The 14,684-nt window shown below is 56.3% G+C and overlaps 8 protein-coding genes across 8 annotated transcripts; 2 read left to right on the top strand and 6 right to left on the bottom strand.

The window, feature by feature from the left end:
- Positions 1-341: 341 nt before the first annotated feature.
- On the top strand, positions 342-860 carry DQ04_04221000 (hypothetical protein; the record flags this gene model as incomplete). The annotated part of the gene is made up of 1 exon (XM_009313419.1): positions 342-860. The coding sequence occupies one exon, from the start codon at positions 342-344 to the stop codon at positions 858-860; it is 519 nt and encodes a 172-aa protein (XP_009311694.1).
- A 123-nt stretch (positions 861-983) lies between these two features.
- DQ04_04221010 (hypothetical protein) lies at positions 984-1,190 on the top strand (the record flags this gene model as incomplete). Its single annotated transcript, XM_009313420.1, has 1 exon — positions 984-1,190. The coding sequence occupies one exon, from the start codon at positions 984-986 to the stop codon at positions 1,188-1,190; it is 207 nt and encodes a 68-aa protein (XP_009311695.1).
- A 942-nt stretch (positions 1,191-2,132) lies between these two features.
- DQ04_04221020 (hypothetical protein) lies at positions 2,133-4,640 on the bottom strand (the record flags this gene model as incomplete). Its single annotated transcript, XM_009313421.1, has 1 exon — positions 2,133-4,640. One exon carries the CDS (start codon positions 4,638-4,640, stop codon positions 2,133-2,135), a length of 2,508 nt encoding a protein of 835 aa, XP_009311696.1.
- A 151-nt stretch (positions 4,641-4,791) lies between these two features.
- DQ04_04221030 (putative FtsJ cell division protein) lies at positions 4,792-5,619 on the bottom strand (the record flags this gene model as incomplete). The annotated part of the gene is made up of 1 exon (XM_009313422.1): positions 4,792-5,619. One exon carries the CDS (start codon positions 5,617-5,619, stop codon positions 4,792-4,794), a length of 828 nt encoding a protein of 275 aa, XP_009311697.1.
- A 386-nt stretch (positions 5,620-6,005) lies between these two features.
- On the bottom strand, positions 6,006-9,464 carry DQ04_04221040 (hypothetical protein; the record flags this gene model as incomplete). Its single annotated transcript, XM_009313423.1, has 1 exon — positions 6,006-9,464. The coding sequence occupies one exon, from the start codon at positions 9,462-9,464 to the stop codon at positions 6,006-6,008; it is 3,459 nt and encodes a 1,152-aa protein (XP_009311698.1).
- Positions 9,465-9,876: 412 nt separating this feature from the next.
- Positions 9,877-12,273, bottom strand: DQ04_04221050 (hypothetical protein; the record flags this gene model as incomplete). Its single annotated transcript, XM_009313424.1, has 1 exon — positions 9,877-12,273. One exon carries the CDS (start codon positions 12,271-12,273, stop codon positions 9,877-9,879), a length of 2,397 nt encoding a protein of 798 aa, XP_009311699.1.
- A 463-nt stretch (positions 12,274-12,736) lies between these two features.
- On the bottom strand, positions 12,737-13,738 carry DQ04_04221060 (c2 domain protein; the record flags this gene model as incomplete). The annotated part of the gene is made up of 1 exon (XM_009313425.1): positions 12,737-13,738. The coding sequence occupies one exon, from the start codon at positions 13,736-13,738 to the stop codon at positions 12,737-12,739; it is 1,002 nt and encodes a 333-aa protein (XP_009311700.1).
- Positions 13,739-13,909: 171 nt separating this feature from the next.
- DQ04_04221070 (hypothetical protein) lies at positions 13,910-14,578 on the bottom strand (the record flags this gene model as incomplete). The annotated part of the gene is made up of 1 exon (XM_009313426.1): positions 13,910-14,578. The coding sequence occupies one exon, from the start codon at positions 14,576-14,578 to the stop codon at positions 13,910-13,912; it is 669 nt and encodes a 222-aa protein (XP_009311701.1).
- Between the last annotated feature and the right edge of the window lie 106 nt (positions 14,579-14,684).

Here is a 14,684-nt window from a genome sequence, read left to right on the forward strand (position 1 = left end):
TGCAAGACATCATCAGGTATAACATTGGCCGCGCCGAGGTGTTCGGCGAGGTGGTCGATGATGGGCTCAATGAGATCGAGGTCCGTCGTCTTGAAGAGGCGTAGCGCACGTAGCAGGCGGGAGAAGCTTGGTGGGGGAAATGAGCGCAGCATCGGCAGAATGAGCGGCGCAGTTGTGGGGCGTAGGTACTGTTGGTGCGGGGCGCCGAAACGTGCGAGAACGAGAAGCAGCTTGGTGAACATGGAAGGCTTCAGCTCCGTCAGCCGCCTGAACCGCTCACGAGCCTTCACTACCTGGAGCAGCTGCGGGTCGAGGTCGCCCATCATCGTAGCGGCATCACCATGCATCGTGGACTGCGATGTTTCTTTCTTTTCTGTATCGCCTCGGCCTTCTTCGACTGTAGCATTAACGCTAGGGGCAACCCCTGTGTCTTTGCTGCGTCGCAACTCATCCATCCGCTGCTGTTTCCTCTCCGCTTTGACGTTGGCATCGATGGTCTCAAAGATGCAGTTGGTGAGGAACCTGAAGCTGTTCATCTGGTCGTGCCCCATCTTGTAGAGATTCACGAAGGCGCGGTAACTTGGCAGCGCGCCCAGCGGCTTGCGTTTGTTGAGCACTGCGAAGCGGCGGCCCAGCAGCGCGAGGAATCCCTTCGGCGGCACTATCTTGGCGCGCGCAAACGCCGTCAGTACGCGCACGAGGTCGTGGGGATCTTTGTAGTGGTTAATGTGGTGCACGAGAAAGATGCCAAGTGCCTGGAAGAACTGCAGGTCGCGCTTGCGCCGGCCGGCGCTCATGCCCATAACGACGATGCAGCGCAGCACGCCGTCCGCGTTCATTTCGTCACGCGCCTGCAGTAGAATGGGGTCCTCCGCGCCCTTAGTCGCCTCGTGCGTGTAAACCGAACCATCGTCATCATTATTCACAGCAGCGTCATCGTCAATCCCATCGTTGTCGTTGCCGTTGTTGGAGGCAGCGTCCAGATGCTTTGGTTGCGCTGGGGCGCCCTTTGCCGCCACCGACGCGATGACGGCGATGCGATCACGTACCATGTCTTTAAACAACGTACCGTACCGCACGAGTGTGGAACGGGCCCAGTGGCACTCTACGATGTCAAGCATCTGCCCAACGTGAAGCTCGTTGAGCCGCTCCATGATGACAGGGAAAAGGGCGTGCTCCTCATCAGCTGATACAAGACGTGGGTTTTCCGTTGCGCGAAGATATAGCGTCACCATCTCTACCAATTCCACGGGGTTGAGTGAGCGTAGAAAATCCTGCCTCTCAAAGATGCTGCCGGCAAGAGCACCACAGGCCGCTGCCTCCTCTTCCTGCAAGACAGGATCGACGAGCGGACCTGACGTGGTTGGATACGCCTCCTTCGGCGAGATGGAACCTTCGCCACCATCCTCTTCTGCAAAATCGGCGTGTCTCTCCCTGCTACCCTTATTCCGGCAGATGTCTCTCCCCGTTTCATCGTCTTCATCATCATTGTCACCCATGTCACTGAAGACGTCTCTGCGTTCTCGAGCACGGCCACCAGCCACAGCATCAGCAGCCGAGGCAAAGTACATCGGCTCGACGATGACATTCGCAAGAATCGAATCCCCAGAGGAGGCAGCCACTTCAACCTCGACGGCGTGCAGGTCCGCCATTTCCGCGTCGGTCGGTGCAACACGACGAACGCCGCGACGCGGCTTTGTTGGAGCCGGGCCGCCACCGTGCGTGCCACCTTCTCCCTGCGTCGCGCACCACGCCACAGCACAAGCAATGCTGCTTCGGTACAGCCGGCTAGTGAGCGCAGCACGGGAGCAACGACGATACATCACTGGGCCACACCGCCTAACTTCTTGTCGCTGGACTGGTTTGGGGCTGGCCCTCTGTTTTCTGTGAAGATTCTGGGCCAGGCATCAGGGAGCGTGGCGCGCAGGTAGTGACGAACGAGTACATACAGAGAGTAAGAGAGAGAGAAAGAGAGTCAGAGAGAGACAAACACACAGATGCGGAGAAATGCGATATTCTGCAAAATCAAACACTTTGTTATCGACAGAAAATGATTCTGATGTATTCTTGATTTAAAAATGCGTGATCACATTAAGTGTGGATTCCTCTGTTATTGCCGTCAGTCGTCAGCACTAGTATAGAACTGTCGCCAGCATCTTCTGTGCGACATCCCGCTCCTGCTGCCCGCCGAACCGTCGGGCCAGCTCGCTAATGTACTCCCACAGCCGGCGCTGCTGACGCGCCAACAGCAGCGGGGAATTCTGTACGAGTTCCTGAAACTTCCGTACTTTCGCCGCATCGCAGTGGCGCTGGCCGAGAAGACGCAGTACGTCGTCATTGGAAGAGGTCGGCGATATCTTCGCCCTCTGAAGACGTGCATCAATTATGGCGCCGACATGCTTCTCAACCCACGCTGACTGCGCGTTTGGAGGTAACGTCAGCGTGCCGTCGTCTGCAGCTGTGTGGCGCAGGTGCACCTGCTTCATGATACTTGCCCCAGTAAATATGTTGTACAAGCCGACACGGCGAAAGGTCTCACAGAAATGCTGCTCTTCAAGATTCGCCAGTGGCACGCGCAGGATCATTTGCCGCTCGTAAGCGAAAATAAGATAGTCGTATACCTGCCGCACAGCCCTAGGCGCCTCCCCTACGCGTGGATCACGATCGTTCCCTGCATTCCGCGCAGCCATATCAGCAGCACTACTATCAGGGACGTTAGTTGTTGTTGATGTTGAAGTGGCAGCATTGCCCTGCAATGGTACGTCTGCTTCATCATCAAACATGTCATCACCCTGCGCGTTCCTCGCGTTGACCAACACATTACGCTCCTCGCGCAGTTTAGCTGTGAGGGGGTATTGCGGCTGCTGCCGCATTCCGAGTATAACGGTGTGCTCCAGCATGCGTGAGACGATGGAGGTGGGCACCACGCCAAGGGCCATCATGGCGCTTAGCGGCGCGGCGAAACCCTCCACACACATACGCACCCGCACACCCACAGACGACGACGGTGCGTACCGTCGCGAAAGCGCGTACAGCAGCTCCACCCAGCCAAGAACCTGCGATGCACGCATGCTCCACCTGTACGTGTTGCAGAGGTTGGTAATGTGCTCCACAAACGGTGCGAGTGTCAGCTGCGACAGAAGCGCCGGCTTCTGGAGAACCGTCCGCAGCGTTGCCTTGGAGAGGCTGAGCGCGCACGGATACGTGACGCCGCGCCGCACAATAGCGTCCATAATAGCCTGCACCAGCTGCGGCGAGTCGCAGCGCGTGCGCCTCACGCTGGACGTAAGAAGCATCAGCTGTTCTCGGTTAAGGTACTGCACCATAGGTGCAAGTAGGCACTCCGCCACACGCACCAACGACACGTGAAACTGGACGCCGAGCTCACCGGCAATGTTGAGGAGCGACAGCAGCTCGGCCGGCGACAGATCAGACGCCTTCTGCACGCGCCGCACCACCGCCTGCCGCGAGAGTTGACGCTCCGGCGTTTTGGGAACAGCTGCATTCATCGCCTCAGCTTCAAAAGCAATGTTCTTTAACGCTCTGTCCACGAAGTCAAAGACTGTCGGCACATCACCGCACCACCTCTCTTTCCGCAGCACACGCAGCGCACGAAATAGCTGTCGTGTTGTGAGTCCAGAGAAAACGTGGCCAACTCGTGTGCGAGTGGAAGTCATAGTTTTCTTCGCACCATTTCCCCCTGCGACGCGTCCATCCACGTCGATCGCGTCACCGACCTGATCCCGCAGCGAGCGATTCAACTGCGCAAGCTTATCGAGCACGCGTCTCCAGAAGTGATCCGGTGCGTGTGTCCGGGCGTCGTTCACAGCCCACATAAGCTGAATCAGCACCTCTGGGTCATCGAGCGTCTTTATATCTGACAGCGCGCACTCCACTACGGAGCCCATGAGCGCCACGTGCCCGGTAAAAAGACGCGGACACTGCACCAGTATCGTCCGAGCATCTGGCGCCGTGAGTTTTCCCTCCTGCAGCAGACTAGTCACCCACGCAAGAACACTCTTCACCAGAAATGCATGGTGGCGGCTCCCCGAAACGTCCATCAAGTGCTCCGGCCACCGTGGGCGCAGCAGCCGTGCTGCCACCGCGAGCGGCACGCCGCGCCCCTCCACAATGTTCGTTGCCTCGTTCAACAGCACGTCCCACTCCAGCGGTGAGAGATGCGTCTTCTGCTCCCGCATCCGCACATAGTAGCGCCGCACAGAGAGCAGCTTGGAGCGGCAGAGCTCATTCAACTGCTCCTCGCGGCGAATGTAGAGACTGAGAGCGTCGATTAACTGCACGGGCTGCAGCGTCATTGGAAATGTTGGGGTAGTGGTTTGTTTGCCACACACATCATGCTCGGAAGGAGCGTCACCCGCGTTCGCCGCCAACGTCACGCCATCACACTTAGCTGCGTCCTTCGACCGTCGTTGCAGGTCCGCCACCATCGATGTCAGACGTACACTCAGTGTAGCAGCAACCGTTGATGGCTCGTCCGCTGTCTTCGCAGCAGGAGAGGTGGCAGCGGCGGGTCCGCACATAACTGGAGTTGCTGCCACAGCTGCAGTGCTCATGAGGACACCATGTGAGTGGGATGTCCCAGCAATAACTTTGTGTGTCACCAGCGCAAAGCGTCTCATTCTTTCTTCAACTAAACTAATAGCTATTCCCACTAGTATGGACGAATCACCAAGGATAAATGGTAATTGATTTCGAAATGAACACTCCAGCTATAACATCCAAGAAACAGTATTCAAACTCTGACCGCGCAACACGAATTCGCCCACCGCCTCAGCGTGAAAACAACGCCACACTGCAGAGCGGGCAGGGCGCAGCACCCAGTCGAACTGCACGACAGCCCCAGCAGCGCCACAATACTTGTCGCCCACTAAGCACATCCTCCCGATGCGGCGGCACGCTAAGGTGTGGGTGACTTCCAGCCGCCCGCCTCTCTTCCAATATCCATCGTTGCGGCATGAACCCACGTGCCACAATGTACGTCTCTAGACTTTCTGTTTTGCACTCAGATGGGCGGTGGACATTCACGCAACTATAATACCTCTTAACGGCTTCGAGCAACGTGTTGAAGTGCGTTGAATGCATGGCCTTGGTGACAAAGGTCATTGAATCATTCGTGGATGTTGTGTCTGTGGGACATTGAGTGCCGGTGCCCTTCCTCTGTGAGGAAAAAAGAGAGCAGGAAAGTCGTAGCGCACCTAGGGCCATTTGGTTTTGTCCATACGTTACTGAGAATGCCGATTGCGCCTTCACAACAGAGACGCCGTCGTGGAGAACCACCTGCACGGACCGCCGCATCTGCTCATTGTTACTCTGAAGCTTGCGCAGTAAGCTGGCAGTGTGATTCATGACACGCACGTGGTCATTGATGTCGCACTTAACCGCAAACAAGCCCTCCATTGCAACGATCGGACGCTGGTCGAACGCCACGACAACAGGCGACGGCTTCTTTGCAGATGCTGCTGCCATGCGCTGCAGCGCCACCTGCGCAAACCCACCGGGCGCCGCTGCGAGATCCACCACAGTGGAGCAGCCGCGGCTGAAGAGATGATACGTGTCATCGAGCTCCAGCAGCTTCCATGCGGAGCGGCACCGGTACATGTCTCCTTGGCCAGAGGGAGTGTGAGCGACGCCTATGACAGCGCAGGGGTGCCACAGCATCACGCACCAAGGGTATAACAGCAAACAAAAAAAGGAGAAAAGGAAGGCACCAAATGAAAAATGCATCATAACAAAGCAGAAACATAACGCACCAAACCGCCACAACCGTCTCTGCGTAGAAATTTATATTTTTTGAACCTTCTGGTGTACAGCTATCCGTAACTTACAGTGAAAAGCAAAAAAAAAAAACAATCAGAGAGGGTGCATCACGGTAAAAAAGAGAAACCAAAAAAAAAATCACTCTATGCTTCTGTAGCGGAGTATGACGGACTTTATGGAAACGCACAATCTTTGTTCAACAGCGTATGGAAGGGGTATTCTACTCGCTACTCCCATGACGTGAGGGGTCTGACGATGCACTGCGGTGTGGAAAGTAATTCCCCAGCATGAAGCTGCTTTCCCTGAAGCACAGCGCCTTCCTTCGACTCGTTTAGCCAGCCCATCACCGCCATAATCTGTCGTACATTCCAGTACAGATTCTCCTCCATCCGGTGTTGTTTACCATCAGACTGAGGAGCAGCTCCGACTCTCGACCTTGGACGGGAACATAATCCACTGCATGTTGTTCCCTCCACGGAGAAAAAATCGGCCTCCCCATCACGAAAATATCGAAAACCACCCGGACCCTGTTTTAAGCTGTTCAAGTTCTTCGCCGTGCAAAAAGTGGACAAGGGTGAGTGAACAGATAAATCCCACACAAGTGGTGGAGGCATATTATTGATTGAGCTCATCGTTCTCGACGGACGGTGGGAGGTGCCGCAATCCACATCGTCTTTCCCACACACAGATGTGGTCGCCCCTTGCGAGCCCAGCAGAACACCGCTATGATTGGTGTCAGGCGCTAAGCGTCGCGAGGCGGCACTGGAGGGCCTTGGCAGCAGTACTGGAGACATGAACGGCTGCTGTTTCTGCTGCGGCCCAGCTTCAGCTGTGCACTTCTGCCGCACGGACGACCACAAAGAGGCAGCACTGCCGAGGGATCCCCGCAGAGTTGACGCGGAAGAATCATCGCGGTCGTGTTGAGCATCCTCTGGTGCACCTTTCTCTCGTGACTTGCCGTGGCTGTGTGTTAGCAGCGCCTTCTGCAGCATGTTCTTGCGCTGAAGTAGGCGACGCTTCTCAGTTTCCAACAAGGCACGCGCTGCCCAGAGCGAACGCGTCGGCGTGTCTAACATCTTCAAGAGAACACGCAGCGTCTTTCCACAGAGGGCGGCCTGAAATATACCCCACAGGTGGTCGGATAGGTTGTGGTACCCTTTCGCACGGCTTTCTCGATATGAAGCGAAGGAGATGTCGTTATCTCGTGTCGTGAATAAATCAGCCCGGGGACATTCCATATTCAATGAATGTGGGTCACTCGCCATAGCACAGTCTCGACGCTTCGCAATGCAGTGACCAAGCAGCTGCAGCATACCGGAGGCAAAGACAAACACATCCACTTCATACGGCGTCAATAACGACATCCCGTCCTCGTTGGGCGGCAACAACGCACTTGGGGTTCCTGTAGGGTACGCACTCGGTGACTTCACGGAGCTTCCGAAGCTGCCGAGCTTGTAATGCCCTGGGACGTAGATGAACATATTAAATGGAAGTGGATTGCCGTGTACAATTCGGGCAGCATGCAGGGCTTCTAAGGCCAGCAGGCCGTGTTGAAGGACGCAGCACCAGAAGCTCTCCTCTGGAACGTTGTGCATGGCACCCCGACGGCCTTGCGGGTCGAGTGCCCATTCCATTACATTTCCTCCCGGAAAGTACTCTGTCTGCAAGAGAAAAGCCACGTCGTCGCGTGAGTCACTTGAGACAATGCAGTATGGTGACACAGTGTAATATCGAGTAATGTGTTCCGCTGCCTGTTGCTGCAGCGCCGACATAGGAGCATTTCCAAGTGTTAAACACTGTAGTTCTGTCTGCAAGGAAGCTTTTTGTGTCTGTGGAACCTCCTTCACTGCGTACGGAAGACCATCTGTACGGTGCGTGGCTAGCCACACGATGCCGTTACGATCGAGGTGAATAGGAAGAAAGCCATGCGTATTTTTCCACGGAAGCCAGTGCTGGAACTGATAGCGGTGGTGACTGCGGAATCGATCGCCAGGCTCGCACTCCTCCTCGTCACTGTTCTCTCCCTCTCCCTCCGCTTCTGTATCATCCTCCGCGAAACACGTTGGGTAGTCGCTGTTGGCCCAAATAAAGACTGGTGAGGGACTACTGGAGCATGTCCGATCAGGCAACGGTTTGACACAGTTTGCTGAGTGAGACGTATGCATATTCTCCCCCTCAGTGACAGTAGTAGGCACCACAGTGTGACAAGGAGCAATCTGCCCACCGGTTGGGTTTCTTTTTGTGGTTAGCCCAACAGAGGAACCCCACATTGGCACGCTGCTCGTGATGGACGACGCGAGATGTGGTAAGGCATACTCATCTGTGCGACGGTGCGAATCATGAAAACTGCGCGTACTCCGCAGCGGCAGTGGCGACACCTCCCACGATAAGATGGTTCGTGACGCCGACAGCGGCGCTGCCTCATTCCTCATCTCCTCCTCTCGCAATGGTTGGAGAATAGCATCGGTGTATCTTGAGCAGCTCGCCACATCTGCATCGACCGAAACATCACAGGGATTGATTAAAATTCGAGGTGGGCTGCCTCCATCCCCGTCAACCTCGCTTAGGGCCGTCTCAAGCAGCGAGCACTCCGGTTCGACAGCAATGGTGGAGTTAACTTCGGCTCCATGACACATCTCGGTGTGGAAGGTGCCGGGGGTGTCATTTACTCGTTGACCTCCGAGGGAGAATGGCGAGATGCACAGCCGTGGCGATGATACCTCTGGTGCTTGAACGGTTTGCGAGTACATCACAACACACAAATCGGGGCGTTGAGGCACACGCGGCTCAGATTTCGTAGCGGACATTGGCGAAGTAATGCCGCGCCGCCGCAAATTTTCGCCAGCGTGAACCAGCGTCGCCTCCTCCATCTCCAGCGGAAGCGTGGCGCACCACTCCTCCGCGTAGCTGTGGTACGGCGAGTACGGGTTCTTGTTAGGCGGGAGATGGTCCCTGTGGCTGGTGGGCAGCGCGGTATCCAGAGGGGCCTCGCGTGACTCCACACTCATTTCGCACACAGACGACATGCGGCGGTGTGTTGAGGGCGTCATAAGCCTCGTCGGAGGGCGCCTCGCGGATTTCTGCGGCGTCTGCGGTACTGGTGTCCACCGCGGCGTCTGGGCCGAGGAGCACGGGATGATGTTCTCCACCGGCGTGCATGGCGTCTTAGGGTCCTTCTGCGTATTGGGCTGCTCCGCGCATTGGTCAGGCGAGGCCGACACGGGCAGCACCAGCGGTGCAGGCTCCTTGAAGACCTGTGTCACTTCGCCCATGTCGGACACGCGCAGCAGCTTGCTGGAGCGGGTCATAATCATAGCCGTTGCAGAGGCGTCCGCAAGGCGGTCTGGCATGTCGCACGGGGCGTAGCATATGTTGCTGCTCCACTCCCCCGGCAAAGCGGCGCCCATGAAATCATTTTCTAATTTCGCAGACACCTCAAACACGTCATGGTCTCCTAAATAAAATGTTGGTAGAAGTGAGGCCTTCTCTGTCTTGCACAAGTCCTCAGCAAAGCGACGTCGCTTAACAGACGATTCGGGGCTTAATGGGCTCCGCTGGCACTGGCGCTGGTGCTGCTGCTTCTCCTCCGCATCGTCATCATCCAAACCCTGCTTCTGTTCTTTCGCATGCTCGTGGCGCCAGTGGTTGAGCTTGGAGTCCACTGGCGTCAGCGGTGAGAGCGTCATCGGGTACACCACTCTCACTGCTGTTCGAGGATGCGTTCCTACTGTTGATAGTCGTGGTTCCTCCAGACTTACTGCAGAAGAGCACGGGGTGAACATACTACGTGGTGAGCAGCAGGGTTGACTTTACCACCGCGCTGCTGGGACCTCGTTCCTATTGCACCCACAGATGGTTCAAAGCACACAGGAGTGCGCGAATGGAAAATCACCAAAAGAAAAGGCAGGAAAAACAACAACAACAAAAAAAGGAATGAAAGCATAAACCAAAACAAACATCCATACATGAAGCCAAGTCATCACATATCACAGCAAAAAAGAAACCGTGTACCATTTCTCCTTGTCGACAGGGTCCGAAGACATGTGCTCCACAGACGTGAAGAACGAATAATGTCCAAGGGCGGTCGACTACGTAGGTCTATGCAAGCTTCTCAAAGTATTGCAGCGCTGCTTGACGCCACGTGGCGAGACTCGCATTTGCGCCCTTCTCGGCGCTGCCAATGGAGCCAAACACAAGAAGGCCGACCGTCGTAAAGTCGAACATCACTAGACCCGAGGAGCTAAGGAGGGGAATAATGACGTCTAGTACAAATGCATACAGCAACACCTCTGCAGCTGCAGCCGCAGCAGGTGTGGGAGTTCGCTCCGACTTCACTGGGGCTCGCTTCACATCAATTGCGCCTTTGAGCTTCCGCTGCTCCCCCCGCGCACGTGAAAGAACTGTCACCATCGACGGCGCAGCACCGCTCACCAGTTCCGCGAGGCGCTGTCGCTCCGCCTCGAGCAGGCGCCGCATGGCGGGAAGATCAACAGCGTGAATGATCCCTTGCTGGTCCACATCCAACAGGGAAAACGCTTTTCGCAAGATAGATGTCCGCGTCGTCAACGGCTTTTTCCGTACGGCAGGACGTCTCTTTCCACTTAACGCGCTGCACGCGCTCTGCATATCTTTCTGAAGCTTCGCCGCAGCTGCTGTATGGAGCGCCATCGCCTCGTAAAACTCATCCCGTTGCTCTGGAGTCAAGCGTGCACCCGTCAAGAAGAAGAGAGCGTCCTTCTCATGCGGTGGCCAAGCAACGCCAAGTGATGCGGCAAGTTTCGCCGCAGCAACACACGTGGGGCCGTCGAGGGTGCGCACAAATCGACCACTTCGCTCAGCTGGCGGTGATTCCCGCAGCGAACACAGGCGAGACGGTGACCGCCTTCTCGCGCTCGAGGGGCTGCGCGGCGAGTCAGCGCCACTGCCATGCGCTACTCGCGCGCGCCCAGAGACTGGCGGACTGCGCTGCAGGGGCTGATGCCGCTGCTGCTGCTTCTCGATGCTCATCTGCCGCTTTCGTGAGTAGGCGGCAGTGCTGAACGGGGACGCGGGCCGCGCCGAAACATCTCTCTCTATCTGGCGGCGGCCTCGTGGACGACGCATGCCAGCGAAGTCACTGACGGCATCAGCAGCATCCGTCCTCTGCCTGCTTGCAGTGTCGAACGAAACCGGGAGAGAGTCCGCCCTGCGTGCCTCCATGATGCGCTGGATAAGGCGCGCAATCTCCTCCCGTTGAATGTCGTTGAACAGACGCCAATGCTCTGTGTACAGCCTTGCTTGAAGAATACCTTCACTCAGTGTCATAGTACTAGACGGCGGTGGCACCACGTCGGCGGTGTGTGGGTACGGCAAAGGCACCACCTTCTCAGGGGTGAGAGGCGAGTCCTCGGACGGTGCCATCGTCGCCACGCACCGCTCATCAGATGTGCCACCACTGCCAGAACTCTTTGGAAGCGCCGTGGTGGTTCCCAATTCAACAATCGAGTCATCTCCACTGACCTGTTCGACCACAGGCTGTGGTACCGCTTTATTTCTGGGAGGCTTGGCCGAATCCGATTTCGTTTTAGCTGCAGTTGTTCTTCCCCTTTGAGACGTGGAGGGAATATTGCCTGTGTCATTTGCTGATGCCAACAACACTTCAGGAGTACCGCTGGTGGGAGCGCTCTGGTTCTTCTTGCTGCTGTCAACTCGCACAGATGCTGCACCAACCCCACTGCGTGATAAATTCGAGCTCGTACGGCTCAACCTGTTCGACACGACGGTCTTCTTTGACAGGGGCTGCTCACTCGTCTCCTTCGCTTCTATGCGAGGTGCTGGCTTTGTGTTTTGGTCTTCCGTGTCACCTTCAGTCTCAAACACAATGGTAGAAGCACTGCTCTTGGCGCCAGGAGACAACGACTGGCCAGCATCCCCGGAAGCGGCAGCAGCCTTGTGGGCAGCAGCATCGTCGGCGGATGATTCCTCCATCACCTGGAAGGTGATGCTCTCGTTGTGAGAGACATCTGATTGCAGGATCTGTTTTGGATACAAGGAGTTGTTGGACGCCTCAAAGTTGAACTGAATGGACTCATCGCCCACCTCAGACTTGCGGGCGTCCAGATGACCACGGCTCGACGTGCGGGAGACGCGCCCGTGCGCACCCGGTTGTGCAGCTGTGTGTGAATTATTAAAGTTTGGAAGTCGGGGAAGACTACAGATCGACATGTTTCGCGACGCACCCTCCGTGTGAAATTGGATACTCTCGCTGTGATCACTGCCGGCGTCGTCGTGGTCCGCGTCGCCGCCGTATGACGCATGCTGGCGACCAGGCACCTGCGACGATGATGGCTTCGTCACGGAGGTCCGTCGAGCTGCGTGGTGGAGCGGCGGTCTATCAAATGCTGCAGGCGTTGCTGTTGCCGTGTGGAGGTGAGCGGCGGCCTTTGGGAGGGCGCTGCCGCGCGCGGACTCTGTCTCACTCTGCTCGTGGAACACAATCGACTCGGAGTCACTCATCTGCTGTTTAGCAATCCAGCGAAGGGCGATACAGGAATCCTATCCACTTTTTCTTTGTGTTTAGGGGTGTGAGTGAGGCAACAGAGCTGAGAAGCGAAGAGCAGAAGGAATGCATAGATCTTGCCACTATGCAGTGTTAAGGTAGCACCCATTGCTGTCCCATTTCAATCGGCAGTGGTGCCTTCTCAGAAATAAGTAAAAAACATCAGCATCAGTGGGTGGAAAACAATACACATTCCACCAATATTAGTAGTGTTGTTCTAAAGAGTGGACATAAGTGACGCATGGCTTGTCACATGACGCAGAGTTTCATACCCGAGTGCAACCACGGCAAACAAAGAACAACAAAGGAGTAAATGGAACGTGTTTACACGGATTCCTAACTGCACCTTATGCACGGAGTTCTGGTATGATAAACCAGGAAAAAAAATCCATAAGCATGCGATTTTGCATGCTTTCATCTTCAATAGCGGTAGTTAGGATCCCTAGGGTTCGACGCATAACCAGCGGGCTGAAACAACATGGCGGGGTATGTGGAGCTCGATGGTGGCGGTGGCTGCTGCTGTTGCTGTTGCGGTTGTGGATAGTAGCCGGGTTGCTGCTGCTGTGGTGGTGGGTAGTAACCAGGCTGCTGTGGTGGTTGCTGTGGTGGATAATATCCAGGCTGCGGCTGCTGTGGTGGATAATATCCAGGCTGCGGCTGCTGCGGTGGTGGTGGGTAGTAACCAGGCTGCTGTGGTGGTTGTTGTGGTGGGTAATATCCAGGCTGCGGCTGCTGCTGTGGTGGTGGGTAGTAACCAGGCTGCTGTGGTGGTTGCTGTGGTGGATAATATACAGGCTGTTGCGGTGGTGGCGGCGAGTAGTAACCTGGTTGTTGCGGTGGTGGTGGGCTTTGCTGTGGGGCATAGGCCACTTGCTGCTCCTGCATTAAGACGCTAGGCACAACTGCCGGTCCCATTTTGGAATCAAGAGGTGTGTTGTTCACGTTGCTCGTAATGGTCACTGGGGCTGCGCCAGTCGGTGGCTTTGCGCCAGCCTTCACAACAGGGTCTTCATTGATGTCTGCTGTTACCTTCCACGCGTCCTCGGGCCTCGGGTCTTTGCCAAAGTCACACGCCAACAGACGAAGCCGCAGCTCTGCGTTTGTCTTGGAGTGCGACAGCAAATACCATGCGTCTTGCACCACACCCTTCGTCAAGTTCGCAACAGAGATGTTGTACGAGCCCATCACATCGTCGGAGATAATGTTCTTGTTCCACAACTCGACGCATATCTGAGCAGAATTCTCGTCCGCCACCTGAAAACGGAACGTCTCGTTCCATACCGGGTTGAGCGTGTTATCAATTACCTTTGTTTTGTACTTCGTAGAGCCCATATGCAGCCGGCAGTAGGGGTCCGGCAGGCTGATCACCTGGTTGTCGTGCAGGTTGCGGGCAGCACAGATACACACCTGCAGCTTTCCCATTTTTTTTTTTTGGTTGGAATGTGAATCTTCACTACAGACAGAGAACTTCGGTCAGAAGAAGAAAAAGGATAACAAAGACATATAATAAAACCGTCCAACCACCGCACCCACCACAGCCACACAGCTCCCCACACAGTTGCGCTGTAACTAAGCACCCACACAAGTCGCGTGTTACGGCCTCCAGAGAGCAGCTGCCTCCATCGGGACCATCTTGGGCGGGAACGTGTGGTGGCCCACAGGGCGTGACTGCGGCTGCGTCAGCGCCACACGGACCCGCAGCGCGAATTGCACGGAGTACGACGAGGCGCTTGTGAGGTACACGAGTCTGTCAATAACGTCACTGCCGCACTCAAGCGGGACGCAGAACTGATACTTGGCGAGGCAGTCGTCGGAGTTCGGGGAGTTGCGCCACAGCTCCAGCACAACGGTGGGAAGTCTGTACGGGGTGCCGAGCCACGGCGGTGCGAAGGCGTCCATGGCGATGCTGCCGCCGCTGCCACGCGGGGGTGGTGGGGGCGCGCGTCCGTAGTCTGGCACGGCGCACATAATCGGCGTGCTGCTGAAAGGCGGCGGTGCTCTTGATGGCATCAGGCCACCACGACCACCACCACCACTGCCGGCAAGCGAAACGGCCGCAGCCGGAGGTCGGCCGTCCAATCGGAACGCAAATACCTCATTCCACGACCTCTCATCGGCGTCGCTGAGGGCGCATGTGCGCTGCGCCTCGCCGCCAACGCGCGCCACAATGTACAGGCCGCCGTGCCTAAAATCACCTGCGTCTTCCGAGAGGACATCGAGCGTAAGGATGCGGATCCTTAAGGAGGAGGAAGGACTGCACATGTTCCAAAGAAGGAAAGACACCTGCCACCCTACCTTTGGAGCCCTTCTTTTGTGCGAAGGAAAACAACACCAAACACCCAAGAGAGAAGAAAAGGCAAAACTGCGC

This window comes from Trypanosoma grayi, assembly GCF_000691245.1.
Source record: "Trypanosoma grayi strain ANR4 Tgr_422_V1, whole genome shotgun sequence".
Lineage (NCBI taxonomy): Eukaryota > Euglenozoa > Kinetoplastea > Trypanosomatida > Trypanosomatidae > Trypanosoma > Trypanosoma grayi.